This window comes from Callospermophilus lateralis, chromosome 8 (assembly GCF_048772815.1).
Source record: "Callospermophilus lateralis isolate mCalLat2 chromosome 8, mCalLat2.hap1, whole genome shotgun sequence".
NCBI classification, from domain to species: domain Eukaryota; kingdom Metazoa; phylum Chordata; class Mammalia; order Rodentia; family Sciuridae; genus Callospermophilus; species Callospermophilus lateralis.
The window spans coordinates 36,541,163-36,566,586 of record NC_135312.1 but is presented as its reverse complement, the minus strand read 5'-3'; the positions used below and the strand labels follow the sequence as shown (position 1 = coordinate 36,566,586).

Here is a 25,424-nt window from a genome sequence, read left to right as displayed (position 1 = left end):
AAACTAAATATAGAACTACCCTGTTGAAGTAAGGTCCACCATCAGCATCATCAACTGCATGGCCCCCAGGACAAATCTGTGGAAGTCCAACGGGCACTTTTAAACATTCCTCAGTAATCTAACCTCCCACCTGACATATGTAGCACATCTCCCAAAACTCTAAATGCATGAATGTCTGACATTGTGAGAGTTCCTCTAGTGACATACCTCACGAGGCCCTACCTTCTTAAAGACTTTCTGCATGTCCAATCAAATTACTTCCATGGGTAGTTCCTTATCTATAAGGCATTTGTTTATTCTTTTAAAAGATCTGCTTGTGCCTGAGAGAACTCAGGTTGTTTAGTCAGGCATGATTTCCACTAATAGAAACCATATAGACTTTTCCCCAATACATTCTATTTGCTTATTTGTTCAGTGAACCTGCCTCTACGTACAGGTCAGTGATTAATAGGAGCTTTTTGAGAGATGATGGATCCTTCTGCATAGAAATGAATGCTTTGTTCTCTAAATAGAAACTCTAGGTACTGTCAGCATCTCATGAATCCTTGGTCATCTTTAACCTCACAGACTCTATAAAACTGTGTCCCAAATGAGTCACCTGCCTCTCAGAGCCACAGCTCTGTACAGCCTCTTCAGGTAGTAGTCATTAATAATGCATATTTGTGCTGTGCATTGTATGAGCTCCAGACTCTAGTCTATCGCTCAGAGTTTTGCTATTTATCCCTCTTTTGCTTCTTTCTTGCCATAGTTATAGTCACTTCCCATCAGGAAACTACTTAACCACACTTTTTCTCTTTATACCCAAAATAAGATCATTGTTAGGTGGTATACTTCTGTGAAAAAGCCATACTGCTTTAATGCTATTGACCCTTCCATTTTGGTGATTGTATTTTCTGGATTAGACCATTGCCAAATTACAATCCATATTTTCAATGTAAATGATCCTCTTGAGTATGGTCTCAGATTCACTTGCAGCTCAATTTAATAGATGAGGAGAAAGTTTGAATTGATTCTGGAAAATTCAATGTGATATAGTCAACCAAGGTGGGAGTGAGAGATGTCAATCACATAAATAAACTTGTTGTCATTAGACAGGATGTACACTGGATAAGAGACTTCCTCAGGGGAAAAAAAATACAGTTAATACTGGGTAAAAGAACTCATTTTTTGCCTAAGTACTAAATGTTCTAGAAATGTCCTATCCAAGGTATTTTCAGATGGTTTCTAATTTTGTGTGAGATTTTCATATTTAATCCTCTCTTTCACATCTAACCTCAATACCCTGGGGGAATTCTTTTTAAATAATAATGATATTAATCATAATTCAGTAGATTGCATTGTATAAAATATTCACAAATTTCTGCTATTTAATAGAAAATTTCGTGTGCCAATCATTATGGGAGCCATGTCCTTTCTTATAATACTGAAGGCTCAGAGAAACACCCATAAATGTCTGGATTCCTCATTTCATTTTGACTCTCTCAATCAATTTGTCATTTTGCATGGGTATTCCTCTGATTTTCATCCTCGACCATACTGGACATGGATGATAAAAGTGGAGGGAAAGAGACTGATTGCATTGTCTTTATATGTAATGAGAGACTACCCTCCCTCATCCAATCCTCTGCTGTGTAGGACCTAAGGAGACCCAGCACAAACCAAAATGGGAAATGCAGTATCTATTACTCCAGGCAAATTCAAGTGAAGCAGAAAGACTGAATTTGAGAAAATGTTATTTCAGATAGGTTACATGGGTGGCTTCTGAAAAGAACAGAATGAAAATAATTTATTTTAAATTTTCTTAACTAAAAGAAAAAGAGAGAGTTTTAAAGATCTCTGAGAGAGTGGTTCTTACTGTATTTCTGTGCCTTTACTCCTAATCAATTTAAGCTCTATTTTTTAAAGAAGGTAGGACTTATGTGGGATAGAAAAATGCCACTATTGTTTCCCAGCCTGGAAAGAGATAGGATAAGAATTTGAATTTAGATGTATCAGTAAGGTATAATAAATGCTATTCACATGGAACATAATATATCTGATGATTTTATGTCTTGGCCAAAGACGCAGTGCTAGAATTTCACTATAAAAAAAAAATCACTATTGTACTTAAGTCTTTGCATTTTGTAAGAGCAAAATGTTCCTAAGCAACCTCATACAAAAAAACTTTAGCAGTGTGTTGAATATGATTATAAATGAATTTCATGTTCTGTCTTGAAGGCAGGCTTTGAATTTTTTTTCCTTAATGGAGGTAAAAGTGTAAACAGCATGAATACAACTATAGGCTCTATGAAGGAAGGGTGGGAAAGACAAAGGCTACATATGAGAGAGAACAAGTGAAAAGACAACTTTGCTCAAGGGATTTCTGATCTCTGGATGATCACTTTCCTAACTTAAAGTAAACAGTATCTTAGGGTGCCAGCAATATAGCCGGGCTCTCTCATTGTGACACATCTTAGCTGTCACCCAGCACATCTCCTTCTACTATGGTGGGACCTGTTTAACTTCAGATTAACAGAAATAAGTCAACCCATTTGAGGAATGTAATTAAAATTCCAAACAATATTTAGACAAAGTGTATGTTCATGTAAATGGTGTCTGCTCCATTAACATTAAGTGCCTTCTACACCAAAACAGGTAATTAAAAAGCCCTCTACTGAGTTCCTTCAATCTCAACTCAATGGATAACTGCATTAATGGAGAACATTTAACTCCAACCCATAATTATGTTTGGCAGTCTGAAATTATTCATTTTTTGGGTTAACCTTTCTTTCCTGAACATTTTGAAATTCTTCCAAACCATCTATGTTCCAAATTCTATGCACACACATATTTAGAGTGCCTTTTTTTCCATAAAAAAAAAATTAAATCACTTTGTTAAACAGATGCAAGAAGTATCCCTTGGCTGATAAAACTGTTGGTTCAAAATATGAGTATTTATGAAATATAAAACCCAAGCATACTTGAGAGACCATCTCACTTACCTCACCTTCCAATTCAAAAATGATGACTCTAAGCCAGATGTGGTGGCACATGCCTATAATCTCGGCGGCTTAGGAGGCTGAGACAGGATGATCACAAGTTCAAAGCCAGCCTCAGCAATGGCAAGGTGCTAAGCAACTCAGTGAGACCCTGTCTCTAAATAAAATATAAAATAGGACTAGGGATAGTGGTCAAGTGCCCCCTCCAAAAAAAAAAATGCTAATTCTAGAAGCCATTGTAACATTTCAGGTGCAACTATTGTGAGTGAGTATAGGTCTTCTCCTGTGATTACTTACTTAAAAAAATATACGAACCACCCTTATATTACTGTACCCAATATAACTAGGAAATTAAATTTTTCAAAATTTCATTATAAACTGTTATGAACAATAGTGATAAGAATGCCTTTGAACATCTTTAGACCTCAAAAAAAAAAATTCAGGCAGGTATTTTCCATCAATCCTCATCATGGTCATTTGGTACAACGCCTGCTGCTATTCATGAAGGTAAAGCAGACATCATTACATACAAAGAGAAGCGAGTCTAAGAGGGTTCAACTGATTTTTCCAAGGTCACATTGTGAGCTATAAACAGAAACTGGTCTTGAGACTGCAGCTGAATGCTTTTTCCACTGAAGTACCTAGACACTCGCTTGTACACATACTCACTCCCCTGCTCTCCTTTACCATCCCTTTTTGAGTTTTCAAGGTTCTGCCTCTAAGTATTCAGGTCATAATTACCAGCACAGTTAAGTGCCAATTATATGCACAGGTAATGGGAAAAAAAAGCTTGGCAGATGAGAGATCATTTACCTTTTTCTCAAAACATGGAAGGAAGACTACTCATTATTTTAGTATTATATTATACAGGTCCTTGGCTTTTTAAAATTTACTTCAGATTTGGCCGGTTACTAAGCTTAAAGGAATTCTACAAGGATAGGAAAAAGAAACAAAATGTGAACCTGGCATTCAAAGAGTTTAGAGGTCAGGTAAGGGACAAACCAATACAAATGAAACAACCAGCGAAGAGTAAGAGAGTAAAACTCCTGAGCTCTAAGGGGGTGACCCTTCAGACCAGCCCTTTGAGCTGCTTTGTGACCATAAGCCTGTGAGTGAGAAGCTGTGATGCCCAGCCCAGACCTCGCCATTCTAGACACAAAGCCTCATTTCTCTGGCTGCAGAGTGGCAGCTGACCCCTCTCAGCAGGATCCCTTTCTAAACATGCCCTAGCTGAAAAGAACCTTGTCACATATGGCCAAGCCTCTGTCTCATGGACAGACAGGGCTGCCTGATGTTGGGTGGCAGGATGAATATTTATGTTTTAGATCCTTCTAGTTCCAGGGTTCACCATGGGGTTGGTTTCACTTTTGAAGTAACCCCATTTTGTTTCAACTTCTTCAAGTTTTTCCTTTTGCTTTGCCTGATGCCACTGTCCTCACTCCCCCAAGGAGAGAGGGGGGGGGGGAGAGGGAGAGAGAGAGAGAGAGAGAGAGAGAGAGAGAGAATTTTTCCCCCAAGACCACTAGGCAAGAGATATGCTAAAAATCACAAATCTCCATCTCAGAGTTGAGGAGAATCAACATGCCAGTGTCCATTCCACTCCTTCCCTCATCTCACATTTGCATTTCTTCTCTTGTTTCCACCAGAATTAACTAATTAACTGCAGGCACTAAATTTTCTGAGCACCAACTCTTTCTCACTCTCTTTTATTTTATGTTGTCTCTTCTGTGCACCACAACTTCATTCACACATGAAGATGTTCCTTCTAATATTCTAATTTTTCTATCCAAATTTATCTTATCATTATGAATCTTCCTGTCAACATGCCCATTTGCTTACAAATATATACATGTGTACACATACACACACATATCGTAGTGTTTGGTATTCACCCATGACTTTGCAACCTTAGTAAGAGTTTCTGTAGGAAATCAGAGGAGGACACAAGGATTCTGCCTACTGCCAAGGTCTTGTCTTTAGTGCCTTCAAGTCAACTCTTTCCTGTTTATTTTTTTCAAGTAGCAGGGTCACCCTTTTGCTTCTATGGAAAGAAGAGAACCCAAGTTTATTCAGCACCTATTAAGCACCAGGCCTTCTACTTCTATATGGGTAGTAATATTTTATATCTAACTATATGTTGACTTTCTTTGAGGATGAAATAAATTAAATGTATTCCTTTACCACGGACTATTAAAATTTAATGCTCTCCCTCGGATTTGGGAGGAATGTTCAGATATACTTTCATGCTCAGCTCTGGCTCTGATCTCTTGTGTTTTGGCAGGGCAGGGGAATTCTTATCAATCTCATCCTGAGTACATGGATTTTTTTTTTCTTATACACCTTGCTGACCCAGATATAGAACTCAGAACCTTCAAAACTCCAAAAAAGCATGTGTACAAGTAACAAACTTTATTACAGAGAGGAGAAACAATGATGAATTACATTAGAGCAATGAAAAACAACAAAAAATCAAATAATAGTATCCTTGTTTTATAGTCTTTCAGCCATTCTACCACCGGGAAATATTGCTGAGAACTTCAACCTCCTTTCTCGTTTATCAACTTTTTGTCCCCTTATCAGCTTTTTGTACCCCATCTCCCTCTTTTCCCTGGTCCTCTATTTCTATTCTACTGTCAACTTCCCTTATATTATTATGCAGAGAATTACAGCTCTTCTCCCCTTCTTAGCACTTGACACAATTTTCTATTCCCAAAAGCTCATTAACATTTTCCCTAAACAAAGGGCCAGTTATTCTGGATCTTGCCCTTTGGCACCACACAACTGGCAGAGCTTTTGAAATCCCAGCCTTCTCTTTCTCCCTCCCTACCAATCTCAGAGAGTGGAAAGGCAGCTCAAAGATTATTTTCCAACTTATATGAACTGTATTCTCTCTGTCTGAAGGAGTAGTTTCAGTGAGTTTAAATGGTACTTTTTTTTTTCTCTTTCCCATACACACAGAGACAAGGAAATTAACAGAGAGAACACACAGAGCGGGAGCCAGAACCCAGGGTGCGAAGCAACAGCCCATTCGTTTCCCATCATGCTGTTTCTCCAGAACAGATGGTGGCCAGTTTAGTCCATTTACTACTACATTAAGACACCATATGGGAAAAAGAAGGTGGAAGGGAAGGAAAATGAAAGAGGAGGGAGGGACTGTCTATGACATTGAAATTGAATTTGTGATCGAAATTTGGTCCTCATTTGTAGAATTTCAAGAAAGAACGTGAGGAGTCAGGAGATGAAGTGAGCATTCCTTGTTAATTCACTCCAGAATGCAAATGGGAATATGTGGGTAAAAACAGTCTTTCTTACAGTGCTGAGTACGTACTTATAGTAAGTGATTTGCAAAGCAGGTGTCCATCATTGATGATACACAGGTATCTATAAGCTTTTATATTCTTTCCTTCCTTAAACACTTTGTACTAGTATTTATCTCCTTTTTTTTTCTATCTGGAATTTCCACAAACCTTCTTGGAGACTTCTAAGTAGCAGCTCTCAAAAATACACACATTTGCTGGCGGACATGGTCTTTCCTTTCTACTAACTCTCCAATAAAATCAGAAGTTAAATGGGTTCAGAAGTTACAAAATAATGTACCGGTCTGATGATTTCAATTAGGAAAGTCACTCTGAAATTACACTTTTCATACCTCAGTAAAATCCACTATGCATTATGCCTAAAATTAAAACTTTCCCTAAAGCTCATTTTGTGTTGCACAACCCCTGCTCCACCTGCTCCAACCCCGAGAACTTAGTGATCTCCTTGGACCAAAGGCAACAAAATTCTGACTTGACTTGACCTGTGTGTGCCAGAATCTGTGTGGGGCTGTAATTTACAGAGAAAATACATGCATAGCCAAACACGACCCTGAAAAACTCTCATTTGGCACATAAGAACACAGAATTTCCTTTAGCTATGAGGCATGAACAAATGCACCAAAATCTACATCAATAAGCAGCAATAGTATATTTTATTTAGTACCACAAGCAGTAAATGTGAAAGCCTGTAATGGCTTTAGCAGAACTTATTGATTTCTCCAATAGTCCAACTCTGCATTTTGTAAATAAACAACAGTTTATTTCAAGCAAATTGTTTTTCCCTAAAATTGTGTTCAATAAATGCCTTCTACTTTTTAAATCTACCATCTACAGTAAGTTCTTTTGTTTCTTCAATTCTGTAGATACAAACTAAATGATTAATTATTATGTTTCCCTTGCCATCATTTTTAGATAAAGACAAAAGAAAAGAGATTTTTTAAAGCTGTATATTCCTTCATGAGGCAGAAAAATGAAAAATATCTCCTATAAGACATGTGATAATAATAACTTGCTATTTTAACCTGGAGATGCCATCTGCATTTCATAATGCAATTTCCCAGTTCTGAAAGGACAGTGATGAAATGATCTGACCTTTACATATCACTGTTTGATTTCTCTCTCAGTGTTTACTGGGAGAAGTCAGAAGAGCGAAATATACCTGAATCTTTTCTTTCTCTACCAAGAAATCGGTGGTTTGATTGTCCTCCCTATTCTCCCTGTCAGGGGACCCTAGCAGTGCTTCCCACTCCTGTGCCTGAGGTATGGCCCTTTTAGTGAACCATGGAATACAGAGTAGTTCATTCTTTGCACCAGCAGGAAATCTTATGAATTGAAAAATAACAACCAATTTTGGATCGTTCAAGTTTTTATCTAGGACTCGAACAACAAATCACTTTGCAAGCACACCTGATAGGAAAAGTGCCATATTGCCCACTTTATGGACCGTGATATAGATGCCAATGGAGGGGAAACCAGACCCTGGGCTCCTTCAAGACAACCCACTTTTGGGGGGAAAGTCTTTGTTTTATGTCTTCAAATAAAGATCAAGAAAAAAAGTAATCCTGGAAATGAACTGGAACAAGGCAGCAGCTATTTCCCTTGCTTAAGCTACTTTTGAGGCTTGCAATTCAGAACCCGATCCTTTTGTGTAATAGTGCCTTCATTTTAAAGAAACAGTAAAAGATATTGTTTTGGGAGGGTTGGGGAGTATAAGGCATTGAATTGAGGAGCACTTCACCACTGAGCCACATCCCCAGCCCTATTTTCCATTTTATTTAGAGACAGGTTCTCACTGAGTTGCTTAGTGGCTTGTGGTTGCTGAGACTGGCTTTGAATTCAAGATCCTCCTGCCTCAGCTCCTGAGCCACTGAGATTTCAGGCATGTGTCACCGCATCTGGCTAAAAGATCTTTTTTAAAAGTATTAATTCAGACAAGAGTGCACTCTAAAATAGAATGGGGATTAGAAGTCTGGCTCTGAAATCAATCCTCAACTTCAAATCCATCTCCATCACAAATCATCCTTTCTAGACTCACTGTTTTATCTGTGAAAAAGGGGTATTAAATATACCTCTCTCAGGTAGCACTTGTGAAAACTGACAAAGAATTTATCCTGGTACCTGATACATGGTAAGCATTCATTATATTTTAACAACTATTTATTTATTTATTTGGATATGGGAATTGAACCCAGGGGTATTTTATTACTCAGCTACATCCCCAGCTCTTTTTGTTTTTTATTCTGAGACAGAGTCTGGCTAAGTTGCTGAGGCTAGTCTCAAACTGTGATCCTCCTGCCACAGCTTCCTGAGTTGCTGGGATTACAGGCCTGTACCACCGTGTCTGGCACTGTATCTTTTCTGAATATTAAAAGTTGTCTTTTTCTTATGTATACAGAAGTATGCATAAACTTGAATTGAGTGCATCATACTTAAATACTGTTTAATTCAGTCTGCCAGGTGTATAAGGCACTTATCAGGCACAGAGAGATGCTCTTTTTCTTCATGATTTCTCATGGCTTTTGGGAATTGAATGTCTGCTGTATCTTTCCTTCATTAATTACCTTGAAGTTCAGTAGTATGGCAACTTTTTCTGAGATATAACTTTGGATAGTATGCTCTGTAAGGTTAATAAACAAGTTTTTCCAGAAAAAGCCACTGAATTAATGACTTCCCAGCCAAGTACCCTATCACTACCTCTGAGTGTATAGTTATGGTTATGGTTATGGTTATGGATTATTAAAGTAATCCATATATGTACTACTGCAGGTGATCAAAAAATGGGAAGTCCTGAAGATCTTACAATAGTTCATTTATAAATGTGAAGTAGAAATCAGGAAGAATGATAGGGAATTTTCTTTCTAGTCTTAACTTCTTGGCCTTGGATAGAACATACCTCTAAGTCACCTAGGACAGACATAATTATCTTTTCTTGTTCTGAAGCTTTCTAAGGATGACTGTTTCCCAAGTACTCTTAGTAGCTCCTTCCGCATCCTCTCACTTATTACAGTCAAGATGCTCTTCCTTGTGTCCAACTTCATCTTTGCTTCCTGCTTCAAGCTAGAATTCTTTCAGAGGGGACATCAAATCCAATCTCTTTTCCTATTTACAAACTTAACAGCATAAACACAGGCTCAGTATAATTTAAATTAGCAAATGGATCAAATATTTTCTTATACCTGAAAGCATTAATTAAACTATTTTTGAACTTTTATAAAATTAAGTCCTGAAATGCTAATGCATTTCTCCCAAGGATACATTTTGCTACATATTAACCATGTTTTCTAAGCTTTCAAACCTATGTTTAAATATTATTAGAAATAACAATGGTCTATGATGTGACTTGTTTAGTGACCTGTCACATGTAGACTCTGAAACTAATTTGCCAGAGCAAATTATAATTCTATCACTTACTAACTGTGCAGCTTTGGGCAAGTTTCTTAATTTTTCCATACTTCAGTTTACTTATCTATAACATTAATATTAATGATACATATTCCATCTGGCTGCTTTATGGATTAAGTGTTTTAATATTTGAAAGTAGCTAAAATGATACCTATTTTGCAGAAATGCTCAGTATGTATCCATTATCAGATTGGTCAAGACTTCAAGATAATTTTACAGACTTGCAGATTCATATGTGGTGAATAAATCTCTTTTTCAGTATTCTTGGTAATCTTACCTGGAAAGACTTCTCAGAACTGATTTCTTTGCATAGAATATCCATCATCCTCCTACATAGACTATTCTTTTCCTAAACATCCCAGTTTCTCTGTCGTGTCATGAGATGTGACCAATCATTTCAATTATGACTTGATTTAGGCATTATCCATTCACAACTTTCCTTTTGAGCAAATTTTTGGATGTTCCTTTGCTTGTTATAGTTTGAATGAGTTCTATAAGGCTTCATTGGTTGAAATTTCATCCCCTTTGTGAAGTAGTAAAATGGAAGAAATTTGATCTGACTGTTATGTTTAGAGGTGAGCCCTTTGGGAGGTGATTAGGATTAGATGAAGTCATTAGAGTACTACCCCCATGACTGAGTTCTGGTGGCTTTACAAGAAAAAGAAAGACCAGAAGAGACACACATAGAAATGCATACTCCCTGTCTCTTGACACATGATGTCCTGTGCTGCCTCAGGACTCTTAACAAGAAGGTCATCAACAGATTTAACCCCTTGACCTTGAAATTCCAGAACCATAAGCCCAATAAACTTCTTTTTCTTTATAACATACCCAGTCTGTGGCATTCGCAAGGAAAATGGAATAATACATTCCTTGAAGGGATAAAGTAAACCATACAATTTCAGTAAGTCTTTACAGTTTATACCAAGTTTCTTTGTTTGTACAAAGCTCTCAGTAAATAGGAGTGAACTGATCAGATCATGGTTTTTTGCTTGTTTGATTATCTACAAACTTCAATATAAGAAAAAGAAAAATCCTATTAGGTTATTTCACCTACTCTACCTAGTTTTATTGTTGATATTTATATACAAAGCACTTTTAACAATGCCTGGTATATTGTAAGTGCTCAGCAAATAGGTTCATGATGATGATGATTGTTGAAGACTAAGTCCCCCCCAAAAAAAGTCATATGCTGAAACCTAGTCCTCCATGTGATGGGATTTGGAGGTGGGGCCTTTGGAAAGTGGCAAGGTCATGGGGACATAGCCCTCGTGAATGATATTAGTCCCTTTATAAAGGAGGTCCCAAACAGTTCCCTTACTCCTCCCATGTAAGAAGACACAGTAAGAAGTTGTTCAGGAAGTGGCCTGGCACTTACCAGACCCAGAATCTGCCAGCACCTTGATCTTGGACTTGCGTCTTCTAGAAATGTGAGATGAATTTCTGTTCATTTACAATCCACCCCATATATGCTATTCTGTTGTATCATTTTAAATGGAACAATGACAATGATGGTGAGGATGAATATTATGATTAAAATCTGTTTTATTTTTCCCAAATATCTACTAACTAGCCAAGCACTATGCTCAAAGATTTCCATTCATTATCTCATTTAGTCTTTATTCCACATCTTAAAGAAAAATTCAGGCTTTGGATGGCATAAGTAATCATAAGTCTTGGCATTCCTAGTAAAGTGTTGGCTTACTTGTTAATCTCTTGTGATTACTAATAGTGTCCCCTTTCATTCTCAATAGTGTGTGTTTGTACAATAAATTATATGATCCATGTATGGTTAATAAATGTCAAAATCCTATAAATGTGGGAGGGTAGTAATTAAAAACTAGAATTTAACCTCAGAACCCTAAACCTTTGGTTAAGCCCATGGAATATCATATGTCCTTTTTCATCCACATATCAGGAAGTAACATAAAATATAAAAATCAGATATAGGAGGACTGTGTATATATCGAAACTAAGAAGTAACACAACCTAGTTCCTTCTCAGAGTGAGAATCAATAGAAAATTATTAGGAAAAAAGGAGAAATTGTTCCCATTTTTTCTGTCAGTTCTCACAGGGGTGTTTTACAATTAGTAATTCTATGAGTTCTGTGTGATGAAAATCCCAATATCAGACCAAATATTATTTTATTTCATTATGCATAATGCGAACTAGTGTTAACCCTGATGTCCTAGCATTAAGGACCTTAATACTTTAAAGTATTTTATAGTTTATTCATTATATACACTGAACATATATATGTATATGATATACTTGTTTTGACACCACTCAGAGCTTCCTGAAACAGATGGAATTAAAATTATTTCCATTTTATAAGAAACTAAGAATCAAACAAATTAAGAAATTCAGGAGATTTATAGTTGAAAGTATGAATCGGGATGCAACATTGTTCTGAAATGTTAAAATGATTTAAAATTACTCAAATGTGGATGGGCTGGGGTTGAAGCCCAGTGGCAAAATGGGTGCTTAGCATGTACAAGGCCCAAATTTCAGTATTCATCACCACACACACACACTCACACATGCACACACACATTATTCAAATATGACTTGAAAGAAACATTCAGGAGAAGGCAGTTCAAGGGAAATACCAAAATTATACATACCAGATAGATAGTGCCTAGACTTGTATAATTGCTCTTGTGTTGGCCACTGGCCACTGATTTTAACTATGAGATTGATAATTAAAACTACAAAATAGTATTGTCACCTCGCCTAGTCAGCGCGAATGCTACACTGCCAGAGAATGCAGTTGAATTTGTTGATTTCGCATCTTGAACTACACAATATTGGGTATCACTGTTAGATCAAGCAAAATGCTTTTTGAGTGCAGAGGATCAGTGCCTGCCACACAAATGCTGTGTCAGCACACCTGGCACTTCTTCTAGCAGTTTCTATCAGCTCACAAACTCAGGAAGCTTCTGATTCTGGGGGAAAGTATGAAATAACTCCAGATTCCCATTTTCTAATCTCGGCCCTCTCAGAGCAAATCAGCCCTCTCATTCCACCCATGCATATGCTGGTATAAACACTGGAATTGAAAAACATCATTACTTTTGCCTCTCCCAGGGCTATTTGCATTTCAGCAGGGGGCAAAGTTAAAGATATCAAGTTCTAATGACGACATTTCAAGCTGGTGCTTTCCCAGTGAATCTGAAATTACTTTCTGCATGTGCTTCCCACCTACTCTGTCTTATATTTTGATTGAAAAATTAAGTGCCACTTGATGAGAGCGAATAGGATAAATATATTGAAAAGGTATAAAGGCAATTGCTTTATTTTGGTTTTGGCTCACATATCTTTGTCCATTTTGCAGAACCATGCTGCAAATCCTTTAAAATGTGGAAAAGCAGGACAGTGACTATGCAAAACCATAATTCATCAAGATATATTTGTGGTCAATGACAGTGAGTTTGAACACAATAGGACAGATGCCATCCTGCAATATTCCAAAAATCATTCCTTTCTATAATTTCAGAGAACAAGGTTATGAAAGCCCTTTGAAATTTATGTCAATACTGTTTGTGGGGTGTTGCCCAAAATAGTGTTTACATAAGTGTAGGAGATATGCACCAACAACCCACCAAGACTGATTCTGTTTTTCCCGTTCCACTCACCAGTTGTTTTCTCTATTTTCCTCTCCAAGTTTTTTACCCTGTCCTCATGGTCTCATTCCCAATTTCAAAGCTTCTAAAGATCACTTCTCACCACCTTCAGCCAGAAGTCTGCACTTGACCAGTGATAACATTTGCAGCACATTCTCTTTCTCTCTGCTCAACAGCCTCAATTCAGCAGTTGGTTTGAATTGGGATTTTTGCTCTCAATTATTTCTTTGAGATGCACTAAATTTGGGGGGGATATAGGGGATAGGGGATGGGAGGGTGGCAATATCAGTGGTAAGAATTTTTCATCACTACTTAATGTGGTAGTCAACAATTGATTAAAACAAATGATTGTGGGATGTAAAAGATTAAAAAAATTAACATTTTTTAAAGCATACAGCAACAAGGATACAGTAACAGCAAAAATGAGTAGACAAATAGATGGACAGATGTAGGTGTTATCTACATATGTATTAAATGCACATTTTATGGATTATGTAATTTTTGGCTTCATATTTTCATACCTAATAAATTTCTTCATTATTTTTTAAAAATATGACTCTTCTGTTTAACAATCTCTTCAGACTGGCTGAGGAACACCTTTCCATGGGCTATCTTTCATGTTTGAGTTTTCTTCCTTATAAATGCCATTTGTAGTCACTAATCAAATTATCTTTGACAATTTCTTAAATGCATCTAGAAATATTGATAGTCCAGGTGCCAGGAAGATGACATTTGAAAAAATCAAAAGCAGTGATTATTTTTAAAGCAAATGAATAGTTAAACACACACACATACACACACACACACACACACACACACACTCTTACATATATACAAATATCAACTATATATATAGTGTTGATATTTGTCATGAACTGATTCTGTGTCTGTGAATTTCACTGTGCCATGTGATAAAGCTGTTTCTATGGGAACAGTTTATGATCCAGAGTCAACAGAAAAGAAAATAACAGATTAAGTTATAAGGTAGATCTGACGGAGAAACTATTAATTTCTGAATTAAATAATATAAAATGCTATTATTACTAACAATTTTTATGGCTAGAAAAATTCTATTATAATCATAAAAAATGTTATCATTAAGCATCTACAATACATTAGGAGGTATCTAAGAGAATATAAGGAATAAAATTCTAAATTTCCTGGAGCTTACATAGTGTGGGGAGGGCAGATTAAGGTTAATAAGAATCTTATATGGATGATTCTTAATTGTGTTGTCTTTTGTCTTTAAGGAATCTTGGTTTGTTCATATGCCCCAGATATTCTTTTTTTTTTTTTTCTAGCAGAATTTCCCCTTTCTGGCTGCAAAAAGAAAAAAAAAAAAAAATGTCCATAGAAAAATAGGATCTCCTGTAGATTTTGAAGTAGATCTAGATGCATTTCAGTGGGAGAGGGGTTACAGGTGGTAGGAGGGAGAAACAATGGCCACTGACATGAGAAAATGTTCTAGACACAGGTAGGATTGCAAATGAACTGTCTCTATGGAAACCAAAAAGCTGAGCTTCTTCACTAGAGAATTGTGTATTACTCCCCTGAAAATAATAAATCATAAGAAAAAAATGTCCTCATGAGTCACAAAGGATTAGAGTAGGCAGGAACCATGAGCTTTCAACAAATCTGTTCCCCTGCTTTCAGGAAGTACCCCTCATAAACTAATTCAAGTGAGATACACTGCAAGCAACTTTCCTGTTAATCCCTTCAGTAACAAGAGCAAGGCACACAACCTTTAATTTTGTTGTTGTTGTTGTTGTATCAAAAGGGGCTTCACTCATACATCCCTATACTCTTTTTCTCTAGAAAAAGTGGGCTAGAATAGCAGATTGCTAACAGCTACCCACGAACTCTCTTCATTTGAATCTATCTATTCCTCTAGCTGTTTCTGTCTTATTTCTCTCAACTAAATAATATGATCTACAAATAAGCCATTGCTTACACAGATTTCCTTTTTCTAGGAGACCACCTTGTAGGGGACAGGGATGTTGAATTTTTGTTTAAAGTCATACCCAACAGGCCATTCAAATGTTTCAGTTCTGCAAAACTCCTGGGAGTGACTTTGTAATTTCCTGGCAGGCAAGCTTCATTTCTCAGGGCATACTGTGGGCCTCACTTGGACTGTCTGTTACACCAGTCTTGTTCCATCACCAAATGCACTTTCTACAAGAATTCACACTGCTTTCATGTAATTTCACATGGAAGCACAATGTTCCAGAAGGACTCTGAATCACTTTAGAGATGCAGTGGAGAAGTGAGCAGATGCTGTCTGTATAAATGGGTTCCCCACATGCCTTTTTCCCCTACCTATATAGCTTTATAAAAACAACTAAAACAGAATACAAAGGTCATCTCTCTGAAGGAATTTGAAAAGTATGTTCTAAATCTTATGAGAGAGAGTATAGGTCCTCCTAGATAAAGAACTATGTGGCAAAGTATAGAGTTGACTGCATTCCATTCTCTTTGTCTAGTATCCTTTCTCCATGTCACTAACTGGCCCATTTAGACTTACATTTATGTGCCACATGTGTCCTATTTATCTAGGGAATGTGCCTTCTTTGTGAATAGAAGATTCACCAAGGTCCATTTCATGGTGGTTTCTATCTCCAACATTTTTTATCAATGTACCCACAAATATCGTATAATCTTCTCATTCTGTAAATATGTCCACTCAAAGTGAAGGATAAGATGTAGTCCTCTTTTACCTGAATTCCCTCCCAGGGTAGACAGTGCCTGATATGCGAATCACCCAATATGCAACCCCAGAGGGCCTCCAGGGCTTACTCCTCTCACCTCCATCATCCAGTCAGTTACTAAAGCCCTACGGTTTGACTTTATTTTTCTTACTTTCTATTCCTAAGGCCACTGTACTACTTTAGGCATCACTCCTCAATTTGATATACCCTCTTAGTGTCTTAGCTAGGAACCCTGCCCCCAGCTTTAGCCTTCTCTACATCACTCTCCACATAACTACAAGAGTGATCTATTTGAAATGTAAAACACAGTGCCTCTTAAACCTTTGGCAGGTTTCTCCATTTCAGGATTAGGATCCATGGCATTAGCATACATACTCCAGCATCTTTTCTTCCTCCCTCCCTCTCTCTCTTTCTCTCTCCCTCCCTATGTGTGCTTGAACGTGTGTGTGCATGCGCATGTGCATGTGTGTGTGTGTGTAAAAAAGATAATTTTCCTTTTAAAATGTAAATGTCCATCTCATTGTCATTACCCTAAGTACATGTATGAATACACGACACGAATGGTGTGAATATACTTTGTGTACAACCAGAAATATGAAATTGTGCTCTATATGTGTAATATGAATTGTAATGCATTCTGCTGTCATATATAACAAATTAGAATTAAAAAAAATGAAAATGTAGGGTATGTATAAACTCTTTAATTCAAAAATTCAAAGGAGCACATAAAATACAGTTACTGTCTCTCTAAACTCACTCCTAATCCTTGTTCTGATTCTAAGAGCTAAGGACTATTGCTTGTTCTTTGTGTACTCTTCCAGAAATGGTCATCACATGTACAAACAAATATAAACATGTCTACTGTGAGGCTTCTTTTTACACAAATAAGAGCATTTAACAACACTGTCATAGACCTTGCACTTCACCCTCAGTCTGATCTCTTGACAATATCCCTTGTGCCTTTAGGTTCTCACAATAGCCAATTACCTGTAATTCCCAGAATACTCAATTCTGTGTTCTGTCATGCCTGCCTATATATACATCCTTTCTTTTGGTTGGAAGGTCCCTTTAATTTGCAGCCTATCCTCAATTGCCAGCTACTATTCTTCTTTAAGATTCATTTCACCATGCGTTAGAAACTACCTCTCAGTGACCCTATAGGATCCTATATATGTGTCTCTATCATAGCACATACTACATTGTTTAAAATAACTGTTTATTGTACATTCCCCTCTATACTACAAAATCTTTGAAGGCATGGGACTTGTCCTAGTTTTATTTCCATCCCTAATGCTTAGTTCAGTACCTGATAAAAGATTAAGCATTCAGTGAGTATGTTTTAAAACAAAATACTACAAGATCAAGATAACTATTGGTATTTCAAACTCTTCTAAAGGGAAAAATATTCACACTCCAAGATTAGATAGTTTAAATAATATTTTAAAATACTATAAATTCTGTAAGGATAGAGACCATATGTTTTATTCACTAGAATAGTTGAATGAATGAATGCCCTTGAAAATTTCCCCTTTGACCTTAAATTCCCAATATGATAACAGATTTTATTAGGGCTGTGAAGGACAGGAGAGATGCATTAGTTCACTTAGTGGAGGAGGAACAATGTGGACTATGAGGATTCTAAAAAGGAGTAACTGAGCTCACTTCAGATGAAACATACATCTTTCATATTTTTGTTTGGCCAACCTTTTTGCTAACATGAATTAATTTTAACCCTTTCTTAAGAGCTCCAAATGCTGAACAATAGGTTGCTAAGTACTACTATTAACTTTAACTTCCTTCTCTTTCAATAGATAGAAGTCAAAGGACTTCAGGCTGGGATGTAGCTCAGTGTTAAGTGCTTGCCTAGCATACATGAGGACTTGGATTTCATCACCAACAGTGCCAAAAGACAAAAAAAAGTCAAGGAACTTAAAAATATATATACATTTTGCTGAAAACAGAAGTACTCTAAAATGTAGAAACTCACTCCTGTTATTATAGAAAGAAAGATTCAGTGCTCTCATAGTTTACAGGGCATAAAACATGAACATTTAGTCAACTAAAAGCACATACCAATTCATTTTCTCATTATTCTCAGGTATGATTATGATAGTTGAGCCCCCTTACTGAAACCTAAACCAACTAGAAATATTAAGATCATTTTTAAAAATTTTTTACAATGAAAGATTTCATTCATATTAGAATATTTTTGAAGGTACTCTCAAGTATTTGAGGAATGCCAAGATAAAGGCATCAAAAACTTAGAAAATTGGCACTGATACTCAACTAATAGAAACACCCAGGTTTTTCCATTTATTCTCAGTCATCTCATGGTAGGATTTTAGGCAGTTTGGATAAATCCTTTGGGATTTCTAGAACTTGAAAAATAACCGTTTCCTTCTGTTTCACATCAAATAAATGCTAAAAATTTTTGTGAGTTTGGTAGTAGAGGATCAGTGCCCCCAGGGTGAATACAATGGGTAGATACCACCAGTGAGAAATACCTTCAATTTGGTCTTGACATCAATGCTCAATGCAACATAAACCAGGTATCAATCAAATCTCATTTCAAAGATCATTGCTCCAACATTTCTTGTTACTGTCTTTGCAAATGTGTTAAAGAAGAAAAAGTTGGATGATACGACCATGACCAATCAAACTGATGTTTCAAGAGGCCCTAGATTATACACAATCATTACTACGGAGTTCCCAGGAGACTGTCATAATTTGTGCTCAATTAGGAATTCAGTAAAAGTTTGTTGATTGATTCATCTAACAGGAGAATTAGATGGAAGGAGCCAAAATCTAACAGAGGAATAACATAGGAAGATTCTTGATCTTAACAGACTCTGAAATCTTTAAAGATCCATACTTTTATTGCAGAATATTTGAACTGGAAAAGGGTTTAGCAATCATGTAATCTACTTCATTTTACAGAAGAGAAATTCCGAGGCCTAGAGAAATCAAATTCCTCACTCAAGGTCCCAAAGCTAAACACTGAGAACATTTAATTTTTTACTAACTTGGCAGTTAGGAAGCAGCCCCTGGAGACAGGCTGCCTAGTTTCAAATCTGCCATTCACTAGCTCTGTAACTCCTGAGTAAGTTATTTAACCTTTCTCAACCTAAGTTCCTCCCTCTCTCAGCATCAGTCTTTCAGTCTGTAATAGAATCGCAGTTTTAAATCAAGAATTAAATAAGCTATAAAGTAAAACTCTTGATAACCATACTTCACATATGTGAAATGTTCCATAAATGACACTACTCATTTTCATTATGTTACATACTTTATTACCCAGTCTGGTCCAATAATCCTAAAATCACAGGTTTTCAAATGTAAAATCAAACATTTTAAAATCTAGATATATTTCATTTAATGTGTTTTAGGATATAAACCATATCTGTTATCCTCACATAGTCAAAGGGGAGAGCCTCCCCTTAGAAGGTATAATATTCTCACTCAGCACCTAAAGGAAAGACCTGGTTGATTAATCACATATATCTTTAGTGAAAGACTTGTACCTGTTCTTGCCTTTAAATGGCACTGACCTATCTGCTCTGTTCACAAAGAAAATTCAGTCCTAGAGAATTTACGAACAGAAGAAGGAGTATGGTTAGGCTATTTTACAAAGCTATTGCTAGCTCCTCGGTGGGGGACAAACTTTCAATGTTCTCTATTCTGAAGACATTGGTGTTCTGTAAAGCAAAAGAACAGTGCTATTGGGGTAACTGTGCTTGGCACTATTTTCATAGTCCTCGTCTACATTTGGCTGATTTGCAGTAGTGTATTACTTTAACTCAAACCCTATCATCCATGTTCTTGCCTTTGTTGTTAATCACTAATTATTGAACTAATTTTTCCTTTTGATCATAGACATCTGTTTAACTAGCTGGAACTTCAAAGTGAAGTTGAAACCTTGACATAACATCATTCCTAGAAAAATTTAAAAGAAAAAAAAATGTTCACTTCTTCATAAGGCTAGATCTTAGAATAACATACCACAATCCTGACACTCAAAATACTATCCACACTCTAGCAACAGACATCACCCAGAAGAAATGCAGAGTATCAGGACCCATTCCAGACCTCTGGTTCAGAATTTTCATTTTAACAAGATCTCAGAGTGATGCAGGTATACATTAAATATTGAGAAGCACTGAATTAAAGGAAAGGGTGTGGGGTAGCAGAATTCTTTCAAGGGGTTACTGTTTTGAGTCACTATGGTAGTAATAAACATGACTGAATCATATACCAGAAACTTATGGAATCAAATTTTAAAATAATAACTTGGTGGAATTTAAGTGTGTATTTGATAAGTTTTTTTCTTTCTTTTGGGCTTTATTTATAAAAATTGGCTCATTTTAGCATTAGTTATAGTTGTTGCTGTTATTAATTATAATACCTGTAAGAGCATTCACTGTTGTATCCACCCATGATTGAAAAAAAAGGAATGAAACAATGAATACATGATGGCTGTCTCTTATGGTAAATAACTTTGGCTGACTCCTTTGAAAGTCTCCTGGGGGTGGCCACTTGGATGACAGTATCTTCAGATCAAGAACAGAGAGTTGTGGTTGGAACACCTACATACTGATTAGGATCTGACTCTTGAATAAGGAGGAATAACCAGTTATTGGAATTTGAAGTTCAAGATTTCAACTGTTTGTTTGCATGTCGTCTATATCATGTATCCCCAAACCACTACTCAAAGAGAAAACTTGCCTAGGACTATCTGTGTTCTACTCGGCTCGTAGTTAGTGGTTCCTTTGAGGTTAATTTCTGGGAGCTCTTGCCTCCTTTTGCCTCTTGTTCATCTCTAATAGTCTATTGTACATGGGGTGGGGGAGAAGTATAGCCGGAAGTTGTTTAAAAACGTTTGAAGAGTTTAATAAATAATAAATGGAAATCATAGTAGTTTTTAAGATGATAGTTTAGAAAATGACAATGGTATGTAATTGATATCACAAACACCACAGACCAGGATGTGAGAAAAACTTCTTCCTAATTTAATCATGTGAAAAGAAGTCTTGCTTTCCAGTATATATTTTTTTCTACCTTAGAATAATGCTTCAAAGTTTTTGTATATACTTCTCAGAATCAATGATTTTTAATGTAATTATTTGTTTTTAAATTAAATTTATTTTAATTGATACATAGAAACAAAAAATGTACATATTGATGAAATATCATGCTGTTTTGCTTCATGTTGATGATTTTTGAATGTGGAGATTCTTGGCTACAAAGTCTCTTTTTATTTTCCGTACTTTGGGAAAAAACATTTTATATCCTAAAGGACATGAGTCAGAAAGTATTATTGTTATGATGTTAGTGTTTAAAACAAATTGTTAGTCTTTAAAAGACAGAATGCTTTAAACCAATCTGGAGTTATAATTTACTTAGAGTAGCACAGGAAAAGGACAAAAAATTAGTAGAACCTAGTTCTCAAACCCATTAATTTAATGCACAGTTATGTAATTTCCTCAGTCATGGAATGGGAAATAATAATAATGAATAAAAATGGGCAATGATTGAGTAATGTATTTAACTTACTTAAAAACTATTTTATTGTAGTCTTGTTCATTCTTGTTTTCCCTTAATTTGGGGGATAACTTCCTACTAAAGAACTACAAATTTTACTGCGTATTGGCATACTGAAACATCTTAAGTAAAAGTAATGAGTCTTATTTCCCACAAACTTTTAATCCTACTTTCATGGTCTAAAAATCAAAGCATGTTATAGACAATTATCTTCCTTAGTGGTAGAGGTCTAACCATCCAGGTTGAGTTTATGTAGAGCACTCAATCCTTAAAAAAAAATCCTCTCCATTTCCATTTTTCTTAAAGTTATTTCCATTCTATTTATTTGAATGCTTTGTTAGAGATGAGAGGCTAAAATAAACCTTGGATCCTGTTGGTATCTCTCATTAAAAGTAGAAACAAGGAAGAATAAATAAATAAATAAAGATTTTATATTTTCTAACTTTCAGTAATTTCTATTTTTCCTATCATGTCTCTTAAAAGCATTATGAAGAATTGATAGGTATTTTAGTATATTTTCAAACTTTATCTATTGAATGAATACTTAAAATCCAAGTGCATATATAACAGTACAGTGAATAAACATACTGTATTATTCAGTAATTAGAAGGAAATATCCTGTGCTACTGCAAATATATTCAATCTTTTAGCTTGTGTATGAATTTGGTTGAACAATTGATAATACAGATCTTTTTTGTTATGGTGGTTGTTTTGATTATCAGCAACTTACCAATTCAGTTGAGAGTTTTTAAAAATAATAAGAAGAAAGAGTGTTTATAAATATAGTAACAGAATTTATTGATTTTTAAAATTTTTCAGGTGCTGGGAATGGAATCCAGGACCTTGCACACGCTCAGCAAATGCTGTGGCACTGAACTATTCTCCGAGTCCTGACCAAGAGAATTATATATCTTTAGAAATTCTGAAAGGCATGGTACTCTGTACACTAAGGTAGACAACTGGCAAAGGCAATGCTTGCCTTTTTAGCTTTCTGAATCTTTTATTTTATGAATTATCATGTGGATGCTTACAAGGTGCCAAGATAAGTGATTTAAAAAGAAAATATCATCATCTCTCCAAATGGCATAACTTGTTAAACTCATTGTCTAACTCGTCCAGTTTTATATATGTTTACCCATGATTACATTTTTCTGAGTATATGTAAATAGTGTGTTTTGAGTTGCTTTCTAGTTTTAGCATGTATGTAAACAAAATTAATAAGTAAATCTGTTAAAAATCTTTGCCAAGTCAAAAAACATTCTCTTGTGTGCAACAAATTTCAAAAATTGGGTTTCTTTTTCCAGCAAACAGTGAAAGACATTTGAAAATATCGTTTTAAATAATCAGAAACAATTTTAAATAAACTATATAAAGCAGAGTCAGTTGCAACTATAAAATACAGAAATATAATAACCACACTTTTATTCTAAACCTATTCAATAGGATATAAACATATTTGTTTCTTCCTGATATAACCAACAAATAAAAAGAAAAATTCTTAAATGTTGGTATATTAACATAAAATGACACAAGGAATGAAATAAAAGATAACCCAATGGCCATTACAGCTAAAGAGAAATAAAAATTCTAAAAGGTTTTAGCCTTTAAATTATTCAGGATGTCTAAATTTCTGCTGCCATAATTTTTTTTTCTCTCCAGTGGAATAAAAATGGCATTTTGTTCACATAGATCTAGCTGTTCTTTGGATAGTGTATTCTAGAAAAGCAACAGGCATTTCCTTCTGAACTCACTGTAACTAGAAAAACTGCTACCCAGAGTGGTTGCAAACAGCCAACAAATGAAGCAGCAGCTATGATTTGAAGCATTTTGCAACAGCTTCAGAAAAGAGAAAGAAAAAGAAATGAATAATGTTGACCCCTTTGAAATGGAGGGATTGTAGTGTTATCATCGCTCTCCACCTCTCCACAGTCCCTTTAATCATGGAGCTTTTTCTACAATTGCACTTAGGCGTCTAGAGTAAAGCAAAGCAATATAACTCGACCCATTGTGTTTCAAATTTGGAAAATGCAGCAAGATAAATTCATCAACCCCAGCATGAGAACAATACAAGCTCTCCCCTGAAGTAGGCTTGGGCACTCCTCTTGTTAGGAAGCACGGACCGTTATTTCAGCCTGTTGCTCCTGCCTCACGGTGTGCTAGAGCCTGAAGGAGGCAGGCAACGCTCTGAAACTACGACTGTGTGCACGGTGGTGGAGTCTCCATGTGTCTGGGCTAGCAGTCTAAGGGGGCTGTGTGAATGGTGCCTGGCAAGGTGAAGGCTTGCGGACCACCGGTCCGGGGGCCCTAGTGCAGGCTGCCTGGTCGCCAGCAGATGGTGCCCTCCACATCTCCACTCGCCGGGAAACCCTGCTAAAGTAAAGCTCAGACTCCGCCCCAGCCAATCTGCCGGCGCAACAGTCACCCGTCCTTCCCAAAATAGTGCCGAGCACGTTTCCTCTGGAACACCGCAGTAGCCAGTGTGTGTCGAAAATACAAACCCTGGGGCAACCGGGTGTGTGTGCTGGAGTGGGGAGCACGCGCGGAGTGGGACCCCCGAGGCCAGGGGCTAGGTGACCGCCAATGAAACGCAGAGGACGCGGGGATCTGTCCATTTCACATCTGCGTAAGCCGGGCAGCCGGGCCCGTCGCGAGGCCACTCACCATGTTCACTTCGGAGACCATATCTATGCTGGCGACATCGATCCGCATGCCTACGTCCACTGGGGGCCCTGCGGGGAGTCGGGACCATATTAAGGGCATATTCTCTGAGTGGCAGTTGGCTGGAGGAGGGGGGGGGGGATTCACAGCTCTTACTACATTCTGAACAGGCTCCCTCCCTCCCCCCCAACCTTCTCGTGGGGGACAGCCTGGGAAAACAGGTGTGGACACACGCGTGATGCAGTGACTATGCAGAGGGTGTGTCGGTCGGAGGGAGGTCGGCTCAGAGTGGGGATTCATCTACCTGAGATCCGAAGTCGTGAGTGTGTGTTTGTGTGTGTGTATGTGTGTGTGTGTGTGTCCAAAGCATAGTGCATGCTCACGAAAATGACATTTTTTAATTTTTGCACTTATCTTTGACAGAAAAGGTGAACTAGGGATGGGTTACAGGTTGAAAAGGAATGAAGCATTACCTCCAAAGTCCGGTCGCAAGCGAATGTCATATCCTTTGAGCAATCTGTCCACTGTCTCTTTCACGTATGACATGTTGCTGGGTTCATTGGCGCTGAAGGGAAGAAGTAGAGACCGTATTCAAAATGAGCACAAACTGAAAGCAGACATAAAAAGATGCAGGCACACCTACTCCCAAATAACAAGATACACAATTCAGCAGGCATGTAAAAAGAAATTATCACAGAGAGAGAGAGAGAGAGAGAGAAAGAGATTCAACAAAGGCAGCTCACCTGTGTGCACAACAGACCATGGCAATCATCACAGGGAACGAGAGAAGCCCCAAACTCTCTCTATTTTGTACTGTCCACATTACTAACTCTGATTAAAGAATTGTCTTTTCTGCGAAGATTCAAGGAATGCAACTTAGTCGGCGGCTGGGCAGTAATTCCCGAGTGGACCTGCGCATGCGCAGAGGGTGCTCACTACCAAAAGACACCTTGTGCCTTGCAAACAATATTCCTAGTGAAACAGGCAACAGATAACAATCCCTTTAAAGTTCCTGTTTGGTGTGCTCCGCATTCCTTGGGTAGTCGGAGGCAACCTGCTGTCTGCAAGCAGGGGATTCTATTTGATGTGTATATGGAGTTTTCCTCGTGCATTGGCGGTAGCTCTGTTCTTCCTTGCTTTCCTGCCATCAATCTGATTTTTTAAACTCGACTTTCAGTGATTGGGCTAAGGCTGTCCGTGAT

General features: G+C 37.0%; 1 protein-coding gene across 2 annotated transcripts in view; it reads right to left on the bottom strand.

The window, feature by feature from the left end:
• Gabrb1 (gamma-aminobutyric acid type A receptor subunit beta1) overlaps window positions 1-25,045 on the bottom strand; it is a 374,830-nt gene extending 349,785 nt beyond the window's left edge. For both annotated transcript variants that reach the window (XM_076864701.2, XM_076864702.2), the window contains exons 1-3: window positions 24,966-25,045; window positions 24,696-24,787; window positions 24,226-24,293 (exon numbers count right to left, since the gene is read on the bottom strand). In XM_076864701.2, coding sequence (XP_076720816.1) covers window positions 24,226-24,293; window positions 24,696-24,787; window positions 24,966-25,045 — 240 coding nt within the window. The remainder of the gene's footprint in view (window positions 1-24,225; window positions 24,294-24,695; window positions 24,788-24,965) is intronic.
• Window positions 25,046-25,424: the final 379 nt, after the last annotated feature.